Source organism: Dipteris shenzhenensis, chromosome 6 (genome assembly GCF_047967505.1).
Source record: "Dipteris shenzhenensis isolate YYH24624 ecotype China chromosome 6, Dip_SZ_1.0, whole genome shotgun sequence".
In the NCBI taxonomy this organism is placed as follows: Eukaryota; Viridiplantae; Streptophyta; class Polypodiopsida; order Gleicheniales; family Dipteridaceae; genus Dipteris; species Dipteris shenzhenensis.
The window spans coordinates 49,850,027-49,875,843 of NC_141601.1; the positions used below are offsets into that span (position 1 = coordinate 49,850,027).

Consider the following 25,817-nt stretch of genomic DNA (forward strand, 5'->3'; position numbering starts at 1 on the left):
ATAGCATTCCACAAGGCAATCTGGGCCTATCAGCACATCCAATAAGGATCGCAACGCATCCAAATGGCCTATAAATCACCCACTGCAACCCAATGCACACCACAAATGAGCGCACATGGCCTAAACTGCAACCAGAGTGATCTGCATAAGGTATGCTCAAGAAATCATGGTCTCACGGCAATGACCACTACTGAAAATAGAACATGAGATGCCTCAAAACATGGGTGCCATTGCATAATCGGACTCAGCAAGACAATGTGCAAATATCTCTCTTCTGTTGGAACTCCAAAATCCCAACCGATGAGTGAGAAATGAAAGTCAACACTTATCCACTGCCATGTGGCATAAATCTAAGGTTTCAAAACCTTAGAATGAAAAATGCATAATAGAGAGACGAAATCAAATACATAGAGATCTATAACTCTAAAAATACTCCATCGAATCGTGCAAGAACTGATAGGTAGGGGTTTTTAGGCATTCGAAACACAATGGGACAAACAGTTTTGGAAACCATGGTCCCAATCACTGGGTCCAACACAGGGACTGAAAAACGTTTTTGGAAACTGAACTGTTTGTAAACTCCACCGGAGTGCGAATGATGAGCAACATAGAAATTTTAGGACCTCCTGAGTCCACCGAAACTGATAGATCTATAAATGGTTGCTCCAAACTTGAGTTCCAACACTCGGGCAGAAAAACATTGAAACTGACACAGTGCGTCAGAAATCCAATGAAATGATCCCAAATTCAAGAATGAAGGTATTTCCAATCTCCTTAAGTGAGTTGGACACCAAAAGCAGGAAATGGTTTCCTCTACAAGTCAATACGGAGTCTCTGTCATCGAACGGAACAGGGAAAAGCTAAAAAAATGACTTTTTCTTTGAAAACACTTAACAGGCTCTCCAACCACTTCGCAAAACCAAAGTGACTTTTCCAAAGGTTCCTTCAAGATCTCTGCGCACTCGGATGCAAGGAAAATCACCCATAAAGCTTCCCACAGAGCTTCTCCTTCCTCCCACAAAGTTGCTGAGCTTCCAGGCATTCACGCACGCTCAGCTAGATCACCCGGGCTCTGATACCAGTTGACAGTGCTCTCAATGGAAGCAGAACAGAAGAGGGAGGGAGAGAAACAAAGAGCCACACAAGTTTTTGGTGGGTGCAAAACACCCTAATCTTCTTTTTCATTCATTTATATATGTGTTTGAGTATTGTACATAACCGTGGTAAAGGCATAGTGACCTTTATAGCTTGGCCACCGCTGTAAAGCTTGTCACTGCATTTAGTGTATTATGTGTCCGAGTGGTATTCTACTCAGTCATATTATTTCTAAGGATGAAATCAGAACTGAGCCAAGAAAAATCAAAGCCATACACAGCAGATGCTTGAACCCCGAAATTTAACTCAATAACATTCTTTTGTGGGGTTTATCAGCTTGTATCGTAGGTTCATCAAGGACTTTGCTAAGATTGTAGCGCCCTTGTATGAATTGATAAAACAAGATGCCAAGTTTGAGTGGAATGCTGAGTTGACCATAGTTTTAAATGATCTAAAAAATCGAGCAATGGCTACTCTAATTCTCAAACAACCCAGATGGGATGTCATTTTCCATGTGCATGTGGATGCTTCTGGTTATGCATTGGGTATTATTTTTGCACGGTCAAATGGTAGGTTGGACTATCCAGTATATTACACTAGCAAGTTATTACACCTATAGAATCAAACCATAGCACCACTGAGCGAGAAGCTCTAGGAATGGTTTTCAGTGTGTAGAAGTTGAGGCATTATTTAATCAGGAATCCTTTTGTGTTTTATGTGGATAACCAAGCCCTACTTTATCTCATCAATAAAACTATCATTCAAGGATGGCTTCTTCACTGGATATTGCTGCTGCAGGAGTTCAACTTCAAGATTATTCATAAACCTAATAAGACCCATGTGGGCACTGATTGTTTGTCCAGATTATGAGTACTCGATCAAAATCAAGGAGTTGACATGGAATTACTAGATGCTAAGTTGTTCACGATTGATTATTGTGAGAATGAGTATGCTGAGTTGGTCAATTACTTGTTTCAAGGCACATTCCCTAAAACTATGCCTCAGGATAAGCACACGCAACTAGCTCTTAAAGCTTGGAAATATACTTTAATTGGTGGACAGCTATACTGATAGTGTGCACATGGAATTCTTTGCCGATGGGTGCTACCTCATGAACATGCAGTGGCGTTGCAGGAGGCTCACTTGGGTCCATCAGGAGAGCACTTTCAATGCGAGTTAACTACTCGATTTGTGATGGGAGACATTGTTCAAAGATGCTCAATCCAAATGTACGCAATGTGATATGTGCGAATGCACTAGACAGTTATTGGCTAAACAATCTATGCGTTTGCAACCCACCAGGCCCTGGGAACCCTCTCAATGTTGGGGTCTGGATCTCATTGGGCCCTTTAAACTAGCAAAGTTCACTCAAAACAAGTACATACTCGCTACAATTGATTATGCTACAAAGTGGGCAGAAGCTAAGGCACTCCGAGATAATTCGGCTCAGAGCATAGCTAAATGTATCTATGTAAATATTATATGCCAGTATGGATGTCCTCTCCAACTTATCAGTGATCAAGGTGCACATTTTTTCAATGATGTGATGCAAGTACTTAAAAAGGAATTCAAAATCATGCACACAGTTTCCACTACTTATTATGCTCATGGTAATGGTGAAGCCAAGTCAACTAACAAAACATTGAAGCTTATCCTCACAAAGACAATACAATCTACTAAAGGTGAATGGGACATCAAGTTGTACTCTATTTTGTGGGCTTACAGCTATCAAGCATCATTTGGGTGAGCCAAAAGCAATCAAGGGATGATTGGATCAGCTAAGCCACCTAGATGAGATACGTCTCCGAGCTGCTTGGTCACAAACGATGGTACAGTGCAGAAGGAAAGCTTGGCACGATTGACATATTGTGCCTAGAAGGGTATGCTAGTATTACTCTATACTGCTAAGTTGGGTTCTATCAAAACCAATTTTAAGCTGGGATGGAATGGACCCTATCGGTTGGTGGAAGTTTATGACAATGGAACGGTGCAACTCGCAGACTTGGAAAGTAATCATGCACTTGATAATTTCTTGGTGAAGTTTTTAGAAGCCAGCATGCCATCTAGTTCTTTAATTATGGTGGATCAAATGCGTCATGAGTCGCCATGTGATGTAATTAACATTAAGGGCTCATTAATGCTACGACATCATGCTAAAGTAAGGGAGATCCACACCGCTACTGATTTGACAGGCATTGTAGTCGCATATTCTAAACGACTATAGTTGATCAAAAGCTCCATTAATCAAAACCAATACCAATTGCAAATTTAGTATACGCAATCGTTATCATCTTCATTGTCTCCAACAACTACCTCCCAAATACTCTATGATGTGGTTCTTTTACCTCTGTCCATCCCTTTGAGCTTCTTGTCCTCATCAATCCAATCTATCACTCACCTATAGCTTCCCTTACAACCCTCTCTCTCTGTGTTTAGCCTCGTCATCTTTGTCATGATGGCAGAATCACACCTATCTGAAGTGGAAGCACAGTTACTGCGTTTCTCCTCCGCGACCCATTGAAGATTCCTCTAATGATGTTCTCACTTGTATTCTTGCAGTGAATCGCATTCTCAAGTTTTCTCAATTGCCTTGGAAGGGTGTCTATGATGACGAGCTGGCTGAGGAGATCCTAGAGTCCTATGACGAGAACGATCACAATCTCATCATTAACGACATGCATGTCAGGATTACTTCAGAACTTTTACAGAGGGCGTTCCAAATGAACCAGAGGTCCGACCCCAAGAAGACGGCAGATGCCAAATGTTATGATGTGTTCTTTGAGGCGAGCAGTTACTCGTCTTCACAAGGCTATCTCATCAAGAAATCAAAAGATGAAGGCCTGAAGATGACCTGTTGATTTTTGTCCAAGTTCATCAGACTCAAGAAGAGTGTTGGATATCTGTCCTGCCAATATGTAGCCCGAGTCATTATGGCAATGGAGGACAAGCTCCATGTGGGCTGGTTCACAATTTTTGAAAAGGCTTTTGACAACTAGCTCCGAGCCATCAACAAGGGGTAAACCCATTGCAAGCTCGCCCTCACTTATGTATGCCCTATCACAGACTTGTGTCCGAGAGAGTGCCTTGGCCAAGTGCACTACCAACAGGAGGGGCAGGGACTTCAGGAGTGGGTGGACAACAGGAGCAAGTTGATCAGGATAAGGGGAAATAGTGTGTGTGTTTGTATGTGTGGCAATAGTATAATAAAATATGGTGTGCATAGGGACCATGGTTAAGGTGGCAGGGCATGACCATGTGCCACCCTTCCATGTAAGAGGACCCATAAGGTGTGTTGTACATAATCCATGGTAGTAATATTATAAATTGTAAGGTGGCATGGTTCCTCCATGTGCCGCCCCTCCACCTAGGCGGTCCCATGCCTGCATTTAGTGAGATATGGCCTAAAGTCCATGAGAGAAGTAATATAAAATAGGTGGAGATGGATATTATATTGGAATATTCCCTCCATGTAGGATAGGCCCATGGGGGGGGGGGTATAGATAGTCCAAGGATGCAAGTTAAATAATGGGGAAAATAGGATGAGGTGGCAAGATTCCTTGTGCCAACCCTCCACTTGTCCTCCTAGAGGTTTGAACGTATTATAAAATTGGGAAGAGACCAAGGGAGTATCATAGACTTGAGATATGGGGCTTGATTTATGTGGAAAAATGAGGCAAAGGGTTGTCGCACAGAATTGAGAGTGCATAACTACCTAGTCCACATGGGAGACTTTTCCACACACACCATGCATGTGGGAGGATGCATTTATTGGGAGAGATCCACTCTCTTGGCTATAAAAGGAGGGGGCTATTCCTTGATGGGACGCGCTCATTCTTGTAAAGCCATCTAGCTAGTATTTTGATATTTCCCCTCATCCTTACTTTCAAATAAAGCATGACCCTCTTCCCTTGATGTCTCCATCTCTACATTCCTCCTCCACCCATGTACATACTCCTCTTTCCCCTCTCCCTCTCCCCTTGTGCCATAGTCTCCCTCTTCTTTCCCTCCCCTCTTAATCCCTTTTCCCCACCCATGTTAACGCTCCTCCCCTCATGTTCCCTATTCCTCTATGGCCCTTGAGCGTCGCCATACCTATCCTCTAGCCTCTTGTCTTGATTTCTTTTCTGGCTAACAGAAATGGTGTGGCTACTGGGATCGAAATCTCCACGGCTAGTGGTGTAAAATCTATTACTCCTACGACTGGGTGCGGCTCTGCGGCCTCTTTCATGTGCAGTTCTCTACTTTTGTACCTCCAAACTGTGTGCCTTCCCTGTCTCTATGGCTACAAAACCTCCCTGCTTCTGCGCTTCCAATCTGCCTGCTTTTTGTTCATGGTTCCTACGTGTATTCTGGCTAGCAAATCTTCTGCTCGTACCGGTCGCATCTGTAAGAACTGTAACATCTGTGCTCCCTTTGAGTTCCTGCACGTGCATTCGTGCATCTACTGTGTACACCCACACGCAGCACAGACAGATCGTGATGGTTTTTTGGGCTCCTGCATCTTCTAGTCACGGATAGTTTTTTTGGGCTTCTACAAAACAATAACAGATCCCGCACCCCCCTCTCTTCTCTTTCTCTTTCTCTTCTCCTTCTCCTCTCCTCGGATTTGAACCCAAGACCTCCCCCTTCACAAAAGGGAGACTTATCATTGGGCCAGCAGATAAGAAGTGATGAAAATGTACTGATATTGCTTATATATTGAAATCCCATGAACTGTAACTCTCTAACCGTGGGGAGTTTTCACTTGCTGTAAAAAGCAAAAGTACTTCACTTCATGTGCTCTACTCATATCTTCTACTAGATCGCAAATTCTAAACTTTTTCAAGTTCACTTCACGAACGCACGCCACACGAGGGTGGATATTTATGTCACTTCTCAACGAGTTTAAGGATTTGGTGCCTGGTCCTCCACACCTTACGGCTACCAATGGGCGAGATCTCTTTCTTGATCTTCATGTCGATCTTCAACAACTGATTGTACAGTGCATTGCTCAAGGAGACGACAGGTGGGATGATACACCATGGATGATTCAAGGTGAAGAACTAGTGATACGCTGGGAGGACTTTGATTTCAATTCTACTCATTGTGCAGTGATCGAGCTACTTGCTGCTTCGGAGGTAATTAAAAGGGTGTCCTTCTTTGAAGGGTGGGATGCTCCCCAAGCTTGGGGGGAGATTTGGCACATCTACTTATTAATTCATGTGGATAAGCTCGTCTTGAATGGTTTATTCTCAATCTCACTACAAAGGTTTCTAGGGCTCGGCTATGGTTGGTAATGTTTCGACCAAGGAATCCATTTGTACCTAATCAACCTTTTGTGCCTCATTTTGAGCTTCAAGTTGTAATTCTTTTTGGTCTAAAGATAAACTATCAACAAAGGATTGCAAGCTCATTTGGTGCTGAACGTCTTGCTCAAGTATTGAATTCTCCCCACCCTCTCCTTCTACCTATCTTGGACTACCGAGAAACTTGGAATGTCCAAATTTTAGTCTTGGTGTGATGAAATCTTGGCTCCTCCAATTTGACGCGGCGCATACAAACCTTCGACCAAGGCTGCTGGTGTGGGTGTGAAGCTCACTTCACCAGGGGGTGAGGTGTATTGTTATAGCAAGTCTGCACCAGCAAGTACTTGCAACCAAGCTGAGTACTCAGCACTTATTTTTGGGCTACAAAAGGTGCAAGAACATCGCATCAAGAAACTTGAGGTGCAAGGAGATTCTCAACTCGTGTGTGAACAAGTTAGTGGAAGGTGGAAGGTGCGGAGCGAAGGCTTGGTTCCACGACATCAACAAGCATTGGAACTGTACCAATAATTTGAAGAGGTAAAAATTCAGCATATCCCTCGAGCTCAAAATATAGTAGCTGATTTCTTGGCACGTGAAGCTTGTACTTCAATCACGCATGACGCGAGTGGAAGCACCACCCCAACAAAGCCACAAGCCACGAAGGAGGGTGATCATTTGTAAGGAATGCAAAGATTGTGGTCAATCTTGACCTTTGTGGAGAGGAGGGCTGCTAACCCAAAAATATCGCATGGTTCTTGAGAGGTCTCCCTCCCACCATGAAACTAAGTGTTGGACATATTTGATATGAGTTTACCGACTTCGAAAGACAACAGAAAGGTCCTCAAGGACATTGCTCAAAAGAAGGATGCCAGACCGCACACCCCTTGAAGAAATAGTATGGCGACTACAAGAACTGGAAGAAGCTGAAGGTGATGTGCAAGCTCTCCAACTGTTGACATTTGTCATGGCATTCTTGTTTGCCTTGATGAACAACCTCATGCAGCACCGTGTCTCTAACCCTCGCTTGTAAAGATGGATGTGATATCATGAGGGTTGGTCCTTTTAAGATTGTCTATGAGCTATTCTATGCTAAAGATTCTTCCCGTGTAGTATTTCACAATACACCAGTCACATCCTACCCTGTCTATGTGTGCTTTGTGGATGTATCTTCACCTGATTTTCAGTTCAAGCTACCTCTTTCCATTGTTTGCCAATAGATAAGCCTCATTTTGACTCTCTCTTTTCTATTTTTCAAGCATGGCTGACATTCCCGTATTCCGTGAACAAGTTGAAGAAAATCCAAATGAGTATCTTGTGGCCTTCAAGCGCCATTGTGTTTCTCTCAACTTTCTTATTGAAGATAGATGGCTGTTGGTTCTTCCCACATTTCTAGAGGGTTTGGCTCAAGTGTGGTATGAGAAGTAGGCCGACGACGTTCGCCAAAGCTGGCCAAGGTTAACAGCAGTGACGATTGAGTATTTCGGCAAAGAAGAGGGGCCAGAGAATGTGTACTTGCAAGTGACAAACTTGAAGCAGTCAGAAGGTGAGACGGCGCGTCGATATGTGGATCGAGCGGCCGTGCTCCTGGACTATTTAATTGCCATGCAGGAGGATAATGCCGGATTTCGAGCTGGAATGACTTAGCATGTGCTGGGCTACCTTGTAGCAGGAGCAGACGAATTCCGTCTCAAGCTTAAATGGGAGAATCCAGAAACTATGGTGCTAGCACATGGGATTGCTCCAAATAAAGTTCAGTCTGACCCCACTTCAAAGAAGACGATTGTCCCTCCGCAACCCCCTCAAATCTTGCAACAACAACCTAGGGGGTCTAACTGAGGGGCATACCCCCACCCCTCATCAGGGATGTATCCACCGCCTCTACCTCAAATGTATGGTCCTCCCTTAGATGCTTACCCTCAACAAGGAGTATATTCTCAACCTCCACCTGGAAGATTTCCCCAGCCTCGCCCACGAACCCCCCTCCTTCCTACTCCCCCGGCCCCTCCTGCTAAGGAACCCGAAGTCAATGACCTAGCCAAGAACATGTAGAGGCCAGATTGCTACAACTTGAGAAGTTAGATGAAACCCGACGAAACTTTGCTGAGGGGGATGTTGTGCTATGCTTTGATAACAGATTGGACCACCAAATGGATAAGAAGTTTTTGCCACTGTGGACCGGTCCATACAAAGTCATCAAGGAATGTAGCAATGGGTCTGTACAAGTTCGGGAGCTACATGAGCCATATAGCAAGAAGGTGATCAACAAGCGTTACCTCAAGCCCTTCTTTGTGCGTGATGGACCCAGGCATGGAAATGCTGTGCATTCCCTGCTGTGCATTCCCTGCCTGGGGGGGGGGAACTATTATGGATAAATTTGTCTAAGGAAAAAGGCATAAATATGTGTGTGTGTTTGTATGTGTGGCAATAGTATAATAAAATATGGTGTGCATAAAGCCCAGGGTTGAGGTGGCAGGGCATGACCATGTGCCATCCTTCCACGTAAGAGGACCCATAAGGTGTGTTGTACATAATCCATGGTAGTAATATTATAAAATGTAAGGTGGCATGGTTCCTCCATGTGCCACCCCTCCACCTAGGCAGTCCCATGCCTGCATTTAGTGAGATATGGCCTAAAGTTCATGAGAGAAGTAATATAAAATAGGTGGAGATGGATATTATATTGGATTATTCCCTCCATGTAGGATAGGCCCATGTGGGGGGGGGGGGTATAGATAGTCCAAGGATGCAAGTTAAATAATGGGGAAAATAGGATGAGGTGGCAAGATTCCTTGTGCCAACCCTCCACTTGTCCTCCTAGAGGTTTGAACGTATTATAAAATTGGGAAGAGACCAAGGGCGTATCATAGACTTGAGATATGGGGCTTGATTTATGTGGAAAATTGAGGCAAAGGGTTGTCGCACACAATTGAGAGTGCGTAACTGCCTAGCCTACATGGGAGACTTTTCCACACACACCATGCATGTGGGAGGATGCATTTATTGGGAGAGACCCCCTTTCTTGGCTATAAAAGGAGGGGGCTATTCCTTGATGGGACACGCTCATTCTTGTAAAGCCACCTAGCTAGTACTTTGATATTTCCCCTCATCCTTACTTTCAAATAAAGCATGACCCTCTTCCCTTGATGTCTCCATCTCTTCATTCCTCCTCCACCCATGTACATACTCCTCTTTCCCCTCTCCCTCTCCCCTTGTGCCATAGTCTCCCTCTTCTTTCCCTCCCCTCTTAATCCCTTTTCCCCACCCATGTTAACGCTCCTCCCCTCACGTTCCCTATTCCTCTATGGCCCTTGAGCGTCGCCATACCTATCCTCTAGCCTCTTGTCTTGATTTCTTTTCTGGCTAATAGTACCCATGTGGGGCGATGACATTGAATTTTACATACACACACACACACACACACACACGTGTGCACATATGCACACACACATGCACACGCATTCAACACATGCACACGTATTCAACACATGCACACATGTGGGTGTGTGTGTACCCATGTGGGGCGATGACATTGAATTTTAGAAATTGAAAATTTAAAACACCAAATTTTATTCTTGCTTATGGAATTTTGACAACTTGGCCTTTCAGTGGGAGGATTATGGACCGAAGCTTCAAGAAATAGGCTGATAAAAAGATGTGGCTACTAGTTTATTGCTTGCAACTTTTACCCTCTCCCCTTTGAAATTTTGTTTAAAGGACATGAAAATAACAACCTCTAGGAGCCACAATTGATGCCATCCACAATGAGAAAATACCTATTCTTTGTACACACCATTAAAGATTAGAACATGAAGTGGTCAAACCATGCTGAGAATGAGTGGTCCATAATTCAAGCCTTATTCTACATTGAGAAAATGGTTCCTTCCTTGCATCACCCAATACAATTTTGCATGATTCAAGAATGAGTGCATGAACGCATGCATAGACGCACACACATAGGTGCAATAAAACCTAGTTGCTAACCATTAATGGCTATCAGAGTTTAGGCCATAAATAGTTGTGGTGTCACTCTCGGCCAAGATGTGCATCCTCTTTTCCTTAAGACACTTGTATACTAACCTCATCAACATTTATAGTAGTTTTTTATTTTTTATTTGGGGTTGGGGGGGCAGCTGTGAGTAGCACACATGAGTTAAGATTCTCATAGAAACCTTTAACTATCTTGGCCTTTGGTGCACGGCTCTAGTAGCCATGCCTTCTTTTGTTGTTTCATACGTGTGGGATGTTGTTGGGATGTATTAGGATGCACTGACAAATACTATTAAAGAGAATCTCTTTGAAAAATTCTCATTTAGACCCACGAGGGGTTGTGCTATATACCTAGTGTAGAAGTTACTTTTGCTAAAGAATTGGTTGGCATGTGCTAGGCATAGAGAAGCATTGAGATAGAGGAGAGAGCAAAGAAAAATGTGATATTTCTTGCTACGTGGCTCCTTTTCCCCCTTCTACAACCTTGGTGCTTCTCAAAGGTTTGAACCACCATATTCTCTGTCACTAGAAATTCAAGCTCCTCTCCCTATCATGAGAGCTTGCCCTCTTGTCAGTGTCAATGCATGCACATGATTCATCATTCAAGGCTTTCTTTTACCTCAATGTTGCATTGGAACTCTCAAAAAAAAAATTTCCCCATACGATAACACCTTATTTATATTAAGCAAAAAAGAGGATACAAAACAAGAGGAATGAAGTGCCGGACGCATTGCCCTCGAATATGGTTCCTTTTTGGGATGTCTCTCCTTACCAAGTTCGGTTTAGAGAGGGCAAGTTTATGTTGCTATAGCTTACCTCTAGTGGGGCAATGCTAATAAAAGGAGTTGCTTTGTGTATCAATGAGGCAAAGAGTTCCTTGTCTCGCTGGGAACTCTTTACCATACAAGAAGTGAAACCTAGAGAGACATACGGAAGAAATGAAAGTATCCATGTTCATATTTCTTGTATTTTCTTTTTGAAAGTATCCGTGTTGATAAAGTGAGTTATCAAGGATTTGAAGTCAGCGGGCAAATTGAACTCGTTTGCTGACTCTGCACAACCGACAGCCTACTTACAATCACTCTTCTTTTATTCTTGCGTGTTTGACGAGAGTGATTCGTTAAGAAATCAAGCGGTTAGTTAATTGTCTTGTGTGAATTACTGTTACTTCAACTATAAACATATACGAGTGCCTGTGCATACATGGAACACTGAGCGAACACTGAGCGAAGCTTTGAGAAGAATTAATCTGTAAAATTGGAATGCCTCACAGAATGTACAAATTGTTGCCACCCAAAGGAGGGTGCCGTTACTAATAGATATCATATAATCGTATACATACGCTGCAGTTTGATCTGATGGTGTGCCAGCCCAACTCTTCATGTTGCTCCCATACAGAGATTCCGGGGAAAAGAGCCCAAATTTGCGAACGCCGAAGGATGGTATCTAGAGCATATAACAGAGTTCCGATTCTGTACAAACGCTGCGAGCCTAGTTTGCAGCCGGTGATAAGGCATGGATTTGACGCCCAAATTATCATAGGGACGTAATACCCATCTGTATACTTTGCCGGTAAAATTCACTCCATGAACACGACATTTGCAGACAGCTGATCCGCGAGAGGACTTGGACATGTTTACATGCTATCTGGAAGACACACACCCATCGAGCATTGAAGCAAAACCACATAAATCTGCTGATGGAAGACTTTGACACCGTTCTATCACCAGCACTGATCCGTTTCCCAGCTTCTCCCTCTTCCTGTAGAGAAGGGGCTTCGTGGGGAGCAGTAGGTCGTGGATGTCCGAATTGGACTTGGCTGTGGTGCCTTCGCTTCCCCTGTTCTTGAAAATCTGTCCTTGTAACCTGCCGCCTGAAACGACTGGATGGAAAGCTGCAAGTCGTATCTAGCCCGGCTCTGCGGATCAGAAAGGGCGACGTAAGCTGCGTGAATTTGCAAGAACATTTTGGTGCTCTCCTCTTTGTCTTGCAGGGGCACGACGTCTGGGTGGTATTGCCTGGCAAGGCGTCTGTAGGCGGATTTGATTTCAGATTCGGAAGCCGTTTGGGGGACGTGAAGGACGTCGTAGAGGGTAGCAGGGGAACGGGTTCGAGAAGGAGTGGGGTGATCTACTGTGCTGGTGTGAGGATTGGCGGAGGTGTGGGTGTAGAAGGCGGAGACGGAGACAGATGGGTTCCCTCTGCCTCGGCGCTCCATGAGGGTGGGACGATTTTTAGGTTGAAATCGGATGGGAAATGAAGAAGAGCGAGAGAAGGATGAGAAGTCAGCAATGGGGAGAGAGTCGCGGGAAGTGGGAGAGAGAGCACCAATGGGGGAGAGGACAGCCATGGGAAGCAGGATCTGAGGGAGAAATGGAGCTGGGAAATGCAAGGGGGAGAGATGGTAGGCTGAAGAGAGGAACTGTAGTGAAGAAGCAAAGATGAAAGAAGCAAGATGATTGTTATCAACTGCCAAGGATGGTGAGAGAGATGAGCATGCAAAGGCTTATGTAGAGTTTGTCCTAGCTTTAGGAACTCAACAACGCGGAGACATTTTGTCGTTTGCCTGCCGACTTTGGATAAGGCCTCAAGTTCTTAACTCAGCCTCTCCATTTTACTGCATTGATAGATGCACCGTTTTGTAATTCTTCTCTCTAATTTCTCACTTCCCAACCAAAGATCATGAAATACTATTTCACAAAAGAAGAGTGAGTTGCACGTTTCAAAGCGTCTAATGTCTCTCTTACCATGTTTCAAAGTGCCTAATGTCTCTCTTAAACCCAACGAGGATGAAGCCAGACGAATATTGTTAGTACAAATGAGCACTTCTAATAAGTTCTAATCTATTCTATAAACCATGACGACGATGCAGGTGCTATCTAAGATTTCGGTTGTGGCATCAGAGGAAGGTGGTTTCTGGGAAATGGGTTTCTGTGCCTTTCTTTTGACATCTGGTCCCCATCATCTGGGGTTTTAAGTGATCAATTAAGAACAGATGCTTTTCTGCCCTTTAGATTGGGCCGTGTTCGCCGACAAATTCATCCAAGATCAGATCACCTAAAAAAGAGGATCCTGGATTGGGATTCTAGCACCCCACATCCGATTTCTGCGCATTTTGGCGACATATGCTTGCGCGTCACTCAATGGAGATAAGATTCATTGTTCACGAGTTCTCTTTTTACACAAAAAACAGAGAGAAAAGGGGATAAGAGTGGCAGAAAACATCAGCGAGAACTCGATAAGGGCTCCATAGCTGACTAGACTGTCTGCTTTTTTTTATTGTACCGAGCGGAATCTAGACGTCGAACCAAAGGCGATTCTATGAACTGGGACATCCTACACGTCGCATCAACAACGGAGTTTTTCAATTGATAGAACTCTTGCTCTTCTCTTTCTAAACCATTTACGCATAAAATATCAACATGAAGATAGAAGCTGAGTTGATATAGATGATATAAGCACTCGATTCATGGGAAAAGGATTTGTTGAAAATCAATTTGATTCCGTCAAAATTTCCTTCCAAAATCAAACAACAGCTAGAAAAGTGTCGCCCTGTCTCCAGAAATTGGACATTAATCATTTTCGTTGTTTTTTTTGCAGAGACATGGTTTTTTCAAAGGGCGGCGAAAAACCAGAGGCTCCCGTTTTTTTCCCATAAAACCCGCTGCCGAAAAACAAAACGCTTCAATTAATATTAAAATTTTTTACTTAATAAATGTTGCGGGGGCAAATGGTCATCGAGCTGTTAGATGCTGCCACGTACTCAAAGAGGCACGGAAGCCGTACGATCCTACTGCTACCTGGGAGTGGCAATCTGTGCACACCTGTCCGCAGGCCAACTGCCACGTGTCGATTGTCATTCCTGACTCAGCCCTTATCCAAACGGCAGGCGTGGCGGGCCCCACTTGCGCCACGCAGGCATTCCAGGCTACCACGTTGGCACGTGCACACCACGTGGTCCTCCCCGGCCTCGCCTCGCCGATAAGACTTGATTTTTTCCTTGTGAGCTTGGACGTCGGCAGAAGATGAATCTGAAGTCTTATTAGATGATGCGTTACGACCTTTTGGGCACTTCCGGCTTCGCACGCTGCTGTTGCGAGCCACCCAAAGTCGTGCGCCTTCCTCCTCCTCCTTTCCCTGCTCCCACCGCTGTCGCTTTTACATAGTTCGGCGAACGAATCAAACCTTGGCTTTCACTGACAGGGGCTTGAGCGCTCGCAGCAGCATGATCGTTTGTGCCTTCTCGTTCTGATAATATTTAAATACTTTTGTGACTCCTCGTTCTCGATAATATTGAGAAATCTTATCCGACGTGCCTTCGATGATACAGATAAGGGGATAAGCAAGAAATCGTGTAGAGTAGTAACCCACCCCCGCAAATCTTATTTATTAGCACTTGCCCTCTAGGAAGTTGCTTTTTCTACGTCCCGTCTAAAGCGCACTTACCTTTCTCTCCTATCCACTCAACTTTAACCGTGTTGTCAATTCGACTTCTTCGTTGCTGTTACCTAAGGCCATCTCCTCCTGATTCAGAAACGAGAAACCTCCCTTTACTGGCCCTTGGAAGAAGGCCGAGCAAACATCTCACCAGAGCTCCTTGGACAAGCTCGTAGCCCTACAAACACAATAGGCCATTGTTTTTCAGAGCTATAAAGCGATGCAACATGCAGTCAATAGCAGGGAGCGCACAATAGTTCCTCCAGAGCTCACGTTGTGTCTCGTTGCGTGCGTAGATACGATCATGCTACAAGCCAAAGGTGCAGGAGTGATTTACGAAGCAGGATACTCGGGGGGCAGTACTATCGGCACCTCGTGCCTCTTGTTTATTAAAGAGAAAAATACAAAAATGGGCCAATGCATTTGCCTACAATAGATATCCTTGCTCTGCTATTTTTCATGGATTTGCTACATGTATAGGAGACAAACGCCAACCCGACTTAGCCCAGTAGCAAGCACTTGTTAGGAATGAGACAAATGGGAGCCTAGACTAGTTAGATCACATTAAGTAGACCCATAAATCAACCGCAAAGACATTTCAACACCTCTCTTGTGCAACCTGATATGATGGCATAGTTTTAAATCCTATGCTTCTTCCATACTTGATCTCATGCACGCTTCAATAGATTACTTCATTTCTTAAACTTGAACATTAACAGTGCCACACACAAGGATCTCATTGCAGAATGGACTCTAGCCATTCGATTACTTGCCTCACCCCAGCCTCTAAAAAGTATCTTATTACAACACCCCCACCTCATTAGGAAAACAACCCCCCTTAGGTAGGGGCCACATAACCAACACACTTGAAGTGAACCCTTGGGGATCACCTAGAAAGAGAGCTCTCCAACGATAAACATGATGAATGAAATTGATTTGAGTAGATACATGTTATCATCATTTGGATGCCTCATTCAAAGCATCCAACCTCATGCAAGAGAAAGCAGCCATTAAACTAGCCCGCTCTTAAGTGAACTCCAAACATAGGCATATCAAGGAGCGCCTACCAAACATTGGGCAAAGAAGATTAACTGCCCACGGATTGAAAGCCAATTATGTAGACCTTCTAGAGCATAAAGTTAGCCTTGCTGAAATTACGGCCTCTCCAAATGCCCAGCATTGTTTTTCCCCACCACTTCAACCCTCTTCTTACATCCCATTTATCATCCAGTCTAGAACTAGGTAACCAGGAGGCAACGAGAATTCGTGAAAAGACTTCATCGCGGCCTTATTCAATGCCACTTTACCACCTAATGACTACTTGTTGCTTCTCCAATACTGGGAGATAACATAGTTGGAAGGCCAATAATGTCAGATATAAGCCAATATCCTGCTAAGAAGCACTGTCTGAGTGAGAGAGAGCCTAAACATCAAGCATAGCACTTCAACGACTGCCAATTCTGTAGTTCCAAAGTTGTACTCATCTACTCGCACCCTTCTTTGTGTAGAGCACGAGCATCCTTAAATTCAACTTTGCGATAGGTTTACCCTCATAAACCATGGCTATGCTCTACCATAGGTTCTTTAGGAGATTTGCAGCTCCCCTAAGGCCATACCCTTTCCAAACCAAAGACGAACCAATAACTTTCCACGCCCTGACTTAACTAGAGCGGATTTTTGACCGAGACATTTTAAAGGGGAAATAAGAAAATGTTTTGTCGTACCATCAAGATCCCTTCAAACACCAACATGGCATCCTTTGGCCTTCTCCTCAAACCATTCCAAACAATGTACCCATGGTGCTTGAGCTGACAATCTTTCAAGAGCCACTTGCATAGAAGAGCCATCTTTCTAGTACACACATCAAGAAAACCCAAGCCTCGCTTTGGGATTTCAACACTTTCAAAGAATCCCAAGGGACATGAAGTGTATTGTTCTCTTACCCCCTCCTTCTGCTCACAAAAAATGCTTGAATACTTTCCACCTTCATCCAGTGAGTTTTCCTGAAATTCCATATCGATGCAATATAACCGTAGCCACTGCTAGGGCATGCTGAATCACCACAATCTAAGCATTCCAACCAAGAGATAACCCTTGCTAGTGTCTAAAATTTTCTTTGGCTTATACATGAACTACTCAAAACATTTACTCAGTGATATGTCCACCCCCAAGGGTGGCCCCAAATAGCAAACAATAGCACGTGTGCAAACCCAATTGACTCCCAAGGAATCTAACCACCAAGGCATGAGACTTGAAGCTACCTGAATTGCAAAAGTCTTGGTCTAGCTACAAACACATCCTAACACTAGAAAAAATCTTTCATAGCAACAAACAAATGCTCCACACTAACTGGGTCCTCATGAGCAAATGCCACAAAATCATAAACATAAAACTGAGAACATAATTAGCTTCCTGAGGGGAGGACTAGGGCTTAATTCTACCCTCTACAACCCCTTTATTGATGAAACCAATCAAAGGGACATCCCCCGAGCAAACAAAAGTGGAGCCAAGGGACATCCTTCGTGGATAGATCTTGCAAATCAAATCTACCAACCGCACCACCATTGAGACACAAGACAAACCCCAAATTAGCCAACTAAAAAATGAGATAGTCCCATCTGATGCAATAATTTAACCCATTAAGACCTAGAGATTTTTCTTTTTCCATCATGCTAAGAGCCTTCCACAGCTCTTCTTCATAGTAAAAGACATAGCAAGCCCACTTCATTTTGGCAGTCTAAAACTTTACCATCCACAACCTCAAGTACTTCCTAAATCTTTGTAAGCCAAAGAATATCTCAACTGGGGGATACCCCACAATACTCCCAAGCCCCTTGTAGAAAACATCTTCCACATGCCAGAACTCCATCACCAGATTCCCTTCCTTGTCCAATAGCCTGTCTAGGCAGTCAACCATAGAAATCCTAGCCTTCTAAACCTTTTCTAACTTAACAACAACAAGCGCTTCCTCTAATTCCAATAAAAAGGTGAACAAAAATGGATCTTTTGAATATAATTAAATTGTAGATAGAGGCATTCCCTAATCCTCGATCGAGACATAGACGTCTGCCTTATCCAATTGAGGCAGGGATCAAACTCACCTGAGCGATAATGCTACCAAGTACTTACCACCAAATCATAGAACTCCTTATTCTTCAAAATAACATGAATCCAACTTAAAAGGGCTATCAAATGATTGACAAAAAATTCTTGGAAAGAGAGAACCACCAAACCATTAGAACATGGTTAGAGAGTCCTAAAGACAAAATATACTTATCATCAAATGGGAGGTGCATCCACCAACCCTCGTCAGAGACATAAAATCTATCAATCCATCCTGCCCTAAACTCAACTTGGTTTCTTCTTTAGGACCATGAGAAACGCACTTAACCTACGTATTATTTAACTCAACCCAATCTATCAAATCCCAACCCAAGCAAAGATCATCCTAGCTATTTGCCTCCAATCCAAAAATACCTCCCCGAGCATGAGATCCATCCCCCAACTTCTCTATCATATTCCAATCACCACCAAACACCCACTTCAACCGTAATAACTTATTATAAAATACTTTCCAACACTCCCTCTGCTCCCATAAACATTATGAGGGGCATACATACGCATAACATCAATGGCTCATGCAGGCTTTGTTCATAACTTAGAACTACAAGTATAACACACAATGTAATGCATTATTATATTCCTACAAGAACAAAGTTTTAGAGCACTTACAAAGTATTCATTCAGTTGATCCTTGCCACTTGAGCCCAAGTGGGATTGTCCTACTGTCTCTACCCTACTACATCAAAAAGCTCCAATCTATTTTATGATAAGATTTGCCAAAGAACAAAAGGTCTTCCCTTTATAAAAGCTTTATGTTTTTAAAAAAATCTACCTTTCCATCTTTTTGTTGTAATCTTACAGTCAAGGCTTTTGTAAAGATTTTGTAGCCTCAATTAAGCATGGTAATGGTCTTTAATTCTTTATTCTTTTTTATTATATATTTTGGGGATAATTTTGATAATATGACCATTTAATTGATGTGGAAGAGAGCACTTGAGAGGAGACTCTCATGCCACGCCTCAAGTATGTGGGGGCCCAGAATATCCTAGAATTCCTTATAGAAGTTAATTGGAAGATCATACAAAACTAGAGGCTTTCCATCGACATTGATTGCATCTGACTCCTTTAGGGAAATAGGGAAATCTAATTGAGGAAGCTCAAAACAAGAGCATGTACAAAGCAAGTAACATTTTGTGCACAAACAAGAACTAGATGGCATATTCCTTTTTTAAGTGAAATTTTGAGATTTTTTCTATCACAATTAAAAAAACCATTTGCACAATGTCATTATGGAAAGAAAAGCAAAAAAAAAAAGAGGCCTTAATTCACAATTTGTACAATGTCACTATGGAAAGAAAAGCATACCAAAAAGAGGCCTTAATTCAAGAGTCTGTTAAAACAAAAAGTTGAAAATTGTCAAAGGAATTCAAAAGTTAGGCAATTTTTTGGTATAATTATAAAAAGATGAACTTTGTACATGTAATCTCCCCTCTATGAGTGTATTCTCTTTTATATATCAATGCCGACAATATATCTAATTCATGATCAAGGTAATTCATCATTGGATCACAATTGATGATCCATCCTCCTTGGCACTATCAACAAGAACATTATCTTCATGAATCCTTGTGAAGTCCTAAATTCTCCTTCCATTTGCAACCACAAGAGTATAAAAGAGGAACCAACAAAATTTTTTGCATATGATGGAATCTTCTCAAGGGGGACATCTATTGTCTTCCTCCTTAAGCATCCATCATTTATAAGCTAAAAATCATAAACAAGTATGTCTACTACTTCAAGATTAATAACACATGTTTTTATCGAAGGTAGGTTTACATATTAATATAAAATATTGGAGAAAGTTTTCAAACTCATTTTTTTAAGTTTCACCATATTGGTAGAATGTAGTACTAAATTTTGAAAAAATGTAAATCGTGGCAAAACTTTATTTTTTTTTGCATAAAAGTTTCAAATCCTGGCAAATGTTTCAAACGTTTATTTTTAAATGAAAAAATCATCCATGATAACACCCAATCGAGGCTAGTTTTTGGCACCCCTTATTGCCCCCCTTTTTTTTTTGGACATGCAACTAATTTTGGAGCATATTTCCCTTTCAATGGATTAGAATGTATAGTCTAAAACCATTACACAACAATACAAGTGATTTTCCCTTGCACAGACTCCTGAATTTCTACCACTTTTGCAATCCAACATGGAAGTTCTCTTGAATGAGAAGAGGATGTTGGCAATACAAAAGGATTGCACAAAGTAGTAGTGTTACTTTTCACCTGCAAGGATGGGGGCTTAGTCTTCAAAGAAAGTATTCCATCACACTCATTATAAAAATTTTGGACTAAAAAATGGGCCCTATAGAGAATCACAAAGATAGTAGAGGGATGGACATGGGAATATGGAGTCCATCAAGAAGATTATGCCATGTAGACATCTCTACAATAGAGAGGCTCCCCAATTCTAGGGAAAATTTCTTTTTATTCATAAGAAACCTTAAAACCAATATTGGTGCTTCATCATAATTAAAAATTACCTTTGAACAGGGCTGGCTTGAACTTGTCACAGTGAAAAAAAGATTAGGTGGTACGCTTTTTTTGAAAAAGTGGTATGCTTGTGTTCACTCAGCTCACTAACTTAGAACACTCGGCTTAGTTCCTATATTGGTTTTGTGCCTCATGAAGATGCCCGCTCTTGCAATCCTAAGGTATGGGTGCTCGGGTGCAAATAGGTGCCAACAATTAACACTCGAAGGTCGGGGTTAGCTAGCAGGAAAGAACCGTGTGATGATGGGAGAATACCGAGTTAATTTCCACATTTAACACTTATTGAAATACACAATAAGTGAAAACCAAGAAGAGAGACTGTGGCTCATTCATTCAATCATAATCATTGTGTACAACCAAGCCACTTTGGCTTGCAATGAACACTCCCTAACCTATCAACTCAGGTCGGAGGAAGAGAACTCGGTACACTACTATCTTGTTCTTCCCCACCTATTACAACTTAACTCCACCTAAGAACTGCCTTCCATTTTAGCATGCGATCGGTGTGTTCACTGCTACTCACCTATAGGTCGATACCCTAAAATCATCGGCACCCACTGCTGCAAAACGGTGCTTGACTACCACTCTTGCTATCCATGCTCGATGCTGAGTGACCGTGTAGTAGTTGGCATGTTAACATCTTGCCTTGGTTATCCTTGCATGTATCCTCATGGATTGGCAGGGACTAGGTGTTTCTAGAAGGTGGATGCTCACAGATTGAATCCTCGGGGTCGATTTAGAGCTCGGTGTGCGTCTGTTGCAATTGCACGTGCGTTTGAAGGAGCTCATCATGAACTGCCCTTACTCCCTCAAGCGGCTCTTGTAGAGACTTACACTCGATAGCAAGGTCACCTTCCACCCTACGCAGATTAGCTGTTTGCTCGTCAAAAAATTTGGTCACCTCCTCTTGGTACCTGGCTTGTAAAAATAAGTTATGTTCCAGCACCTGGGTAGGAATCCAGTGGTTGGCCAAATAGTCCAGGGACTCCTCTACATAGACCATATTCTCCCCTAGCACCTGCCACCACTAACTCTCTATGACCATGCGATCTTAATGTTCATCTTTAGTCAGTGGCGGCGGGTCGAGAGGAAATGGCTCTATGGGCCCAAGGCACTGAAGGGGAGTAGGAAGTGGAGGCAAGGTAAGAGGATAGAGTGTTGAGCCAGCTCCTTGCTGCTCGGATCTGTGCTCATGCTCAACCTCTTTTGGTTTTTCATGATCCGCTTGTCCTCGCCATCGTTTCCCTTTGTGTTGGAGGTACCCTACTCTCTGTTCCCCTCCAATTATTCCTACTCCTTGGAGGTGCCCTTCCCACTATTTGCTCCCTCATTAGCTTGCTTGGAGGGGTCCTTGTCACCATTCCCCTCTCGCTTCTCGTCTCCTTATTGTCCACTCGTCTAGCTATGTGGCTACTCCTTGCTTGTTACTTGCTCTTGTTGTTCCTCTCCTTTATCTTGGTGTTGGTATTCGCCTTTGTCTTGCTGTTGGTCTTCTCCCTGCTCCTATTCCTTTCCCTTGACCTGCTGCTCATCCTGCTCTTGCTATTGCCCCTTACCCCGATCAACTTGCTCCTTTTGTCCACCCAATCCCGAAGTCCCTGCCCCTCCTGCTGGTAGTGCACCTGGCCAAGGCACTCTCACGGACATGAGTCTGTGATAGAGCATACATAAGTGAGGGCCGAGCTTGCAATGGGTTTGCCCCTTGTTGACGGCTCGGAGCTGGTTGTCAAAAGCCTTTTCAAAAATTGTGAACTAACCCACATGGAGCTGGTCCTCCATTGCCGTAATGACTTGGCCTACATATTGGCGGGACACATACCCAACACTCTTCTTGAGTCCGATGAACTCGTACAAAAATCAACATGTCATCTTCAGGCCTTCATCTTTTGATTTCTTGATGAGATAGCCTTGCGAAGACGAGTAACTGCTCGCCTCAAAGAACACATCATAAAATTTGGCATCTGCCATCTTCTTGGGGTCGGACCTCTGGTTCATTCGGAATGCCCTCTGTAAAAGTTCTGAAGTAATTTTGACATGCATGTCGTTAATGACGAGATTGTGATCGTTCTCATCATAGGACTCTAGGATCTCCTCAACCAGCTCGTCATCATAGACACCCTTCCAAGGTAGTTGAGAAAACTTGAGAATGTGATTCACTGCGAGAATACAAGTGAGAACATCATTAGAGGAATCTCCAATAGGTCGCAAAGGAGAGATGCAAGAACTGTGCTTCCACTTTGGACAGGTGGGATGATCTGCCATCATGACAAAGATGACAAGGCTAAACACAGAGAGAGGGTTGTAAGGGAAGCTATAGGTGAGTGATAGATTGGCTTGATGAGGACAAGAAGCTCAAACGGATGGACAGAGGTAAAAGAACCACATCATAGAGTATTTGGGAGGTAGTTGTTGGAGACAATGAAGATGATAACGATTGCGTATACTAAATTTGCAATTGGTATTGGTTTTGATTAATGGAGCCTTTGATCAACTATAGTCGTTTAGAATATGCGACTATAATGCCTATTAAATCAGTAGCTGTGTGGATCTCCCTTACTTTAGCATGATGTCGTAGCATTAATGAGCCCTTAATGTTAATTACATCACATGGCAACTCACGACGCATTTGATCCACCATAATTAAACAACTAGCTGGCATCCTGGCTTCTAAAAACTTCACCAAGGAATTGTCAAGTGAGTGATTTCCAAGTTCCCTATGTGTGAAGAACTCGCTACTCAATATGGCTTAACATTACTTCCATTATACAACTTGAAAAACACATTACCTTCCAAGTCCGCGAGTTGCACCATTCCATTGTCATAAACTTCAACCAACCAATTGGGTCCATTCCATCCCATCTTAAAATTGGTTTCGATAGACCCCAACTTAGCAGTATAGAGTAATACCAGCATACCCTTCTAGGCACAATATGTCGATCGTGCCAAGCTTTCCTTCTACGCTGTACCACTGTCTATGACCAAGCAGCTTGGAGACGTACCTCATCTAGGTGGCTTAGCTGATCCAATCGTCCCTTGATTTCTTTTGGCTCACCCAAATGATGCTTGATAGCTATAAGCCCACAAAATAGAGTACAACTTGATGTCCCATTCATCTTTAGTAGATTGTATTATCTTTGTGAGGATAAGCTTCAATGTTTTGTAAGTTGACTTGGCTTCACCATTACCATGCCCATAATAAGTAGTGGAAACTATGTGCATGATTTTGAATTCCTTTTTAAGTACTTCCATCACGTCATTGAAAAAATGTGCACCTTGATCACTGATAAGTTGGAGAGGACATCCATACTGGCATATAATATTTGCAACGAGTATGTACTTGTTTTGAGTGAACTTTGCTAGTTTAAAGGGCCCAATGAGATCCAAACCCCAACATTGAAAGGCTTCCCAAGGCCTGGCGGGTTGCAAAGGCATAGATTGTTTAGCCAATAACTGTCTAGTGCATTGGCACATATCACATTGTGTACATTTGGTTTGAGCATCTTTGAACAATGTCTCCCACCACAAACCTTCTTGTAAGACTTTTCGAGCAGTTAACTCGCATTGAAAGTGCTCTCCTGACGGACCCAAGTGAGCCTCCTGCAACGCCACTGCATGTTCATGAGGTAGCACCCATTGATAAAGAATTCCATCTGCACACTATTAGTATAGCTATCCACCAATTAAAGTATATTTCCAAGCCTTAAGAGCTAGTTGCATGTGCTTATCCCGAGGCATAGGTTTAGGGAATGTGCCTTGAAACAAGTAATTGACCAACTCAGCATACTCATTCTCACAATAATCAATCGTGAACAAATTAGCATCTGGTAATTCCATGTCAACTCCTTGATTTTGATCGAGTACTCATAATCTGGACAAACAATCAGTGCCCACGTGGGTCTTACTGGGTTTATGAATAATCTTGAAGTTGAACTCCTGCGGCAGCAGTATCCAGTGAACAAGCCATCCTTGAATGATAGTTTTGTTGATGAGATAAAGTTGGGCTTGGTTATCCGCATAGAACACAAAAGGATTCATGAGTAAATAATGCCTCAACTTCTACACACTGAAAACCATTCCTAGAGCTTCTCGCTCAATGGTGCTATGGTTTGATTCTATAGGTGTAAGTAACTTGCTAGTGTAATATACTGGATAGTCCAACCTAGCATTTGACCATGCAAAAATAATACCCAATGCATAACCAGAAGCATCCACATGCACATGGAAAATGACATCCCATCTGGGTTGTTTGAGAATTGGAGTAGCCATTGCTCGATTTTTTAGATCATTGAAAACTATGGTTGACTCAGCATTCCACTCAAACTTGGCATCCTTTTTTATCAATTCATACAAGGGCGCTACAATCTTAGCAAAGTCCTTGATAAACCTACGATACAAGCTGATAAACCCACAAAAGAATGTAATCGAGTTAAATTTTGGGGTTCAAGCATCTGTTGTGTATGGCTTTGATTTTTCTTGGCTCAGTTCTGATTTCATCCTTAGAAATAACATGACTGAGTAGAATACCACTCGAACATATAATACACTCAATGCAGTGACAAGCTTTAAAGTGGTGTCCAAGCTATGAAGCACTACATCAATGAACATTCAGTTCCACTTTATGTGTCATTGTGCCTTTACCCCGGTTATGTACAATACTCAAACACATATATAAATGAATGAAAAGGAAGATTGGGGTGTTTTGCACCCACCAAAAACTTGTGTGGCTCTCTATTTCTCTCTCTCCCTCTTCTGTTCTGCTTCCGTTGAGAGCACTGTCAACTGGTATCAGAGCCCAGGTGATCTAGCTGAGCGTGCATGAATGCCTGGAAGCTCAGCAGCTTTGTGGGAGGAAGGAGAAGCTCTGTGGGAAGCTTTGTGGGTGATTTTACTTGCATCTGAGTGTGCAGAGACCTTGAAGGGACCTTTGGAAAAGTCACTTTGGTTTTGCGAAGTGGTTTTGAGAGCCTGTTAAGTGTTTTCAAATAAAAAGTCATTTTTTAGCTTTTCCCTGTTTTGTTCGATGATAGAGACTCCGTATTGACTTGTAGAGGCAACCATTCCCTGCTTTTGGTATCCATTTCACTTAAGGAGCTTGGAAACACCTTCATTCTTGAATTTTGGATCATTTCGTTGGATTTCTGACTCACTGTGTTAGTTTCAACGTTTTTCTGCCCGAGTGTTGGAACTCAAGTTTGGAGCAACCATTTCCAGATCTGTTAGTTCCAGTGGACTCAGGAGGTCCTAAAATTTCTATGCTGCTCATCATTCGCACTCCGATCGAGTTTACAAACAATTCAGTTTCCAAAAACGTTTTTCAGTCCGTGTGTTGGACCCAGTGATTGGGACCACGGTTTCCAAAACTGTCTATCCCATTGTGTTCCAGACACCTAAAAAC

At 42.9% G+C, this 25,817-nt stretch overlaps 1 protein-coding gene across 1 annotated transcript; it reads right to left on the minus strand.

Annotated features, from left to right (window-relative positions):
- Positions 1-11,600: 11,600 nt before the first annotated feature.
- LOC147901288 (chaperone protein dnaJ 11, chloroplastic-like) lies at positions 11,601-12,856 on the minus strand. Its single transcript, XM_087375396.1, has one exon. The coding sequence runs from the start codon at positions 12,715-12,717 to the stop codon at positions 12,091-12,093; it is 627 nt and encodes a 208-aa protein (XP_087231522.1). The 5' UTR covers positions 12,718-12,856; the 3' UTR covers positions 11,601-12,090.
- Between the last annotated feature and the right edge of the window lie 12,961 nt (positions 12,857-25,817).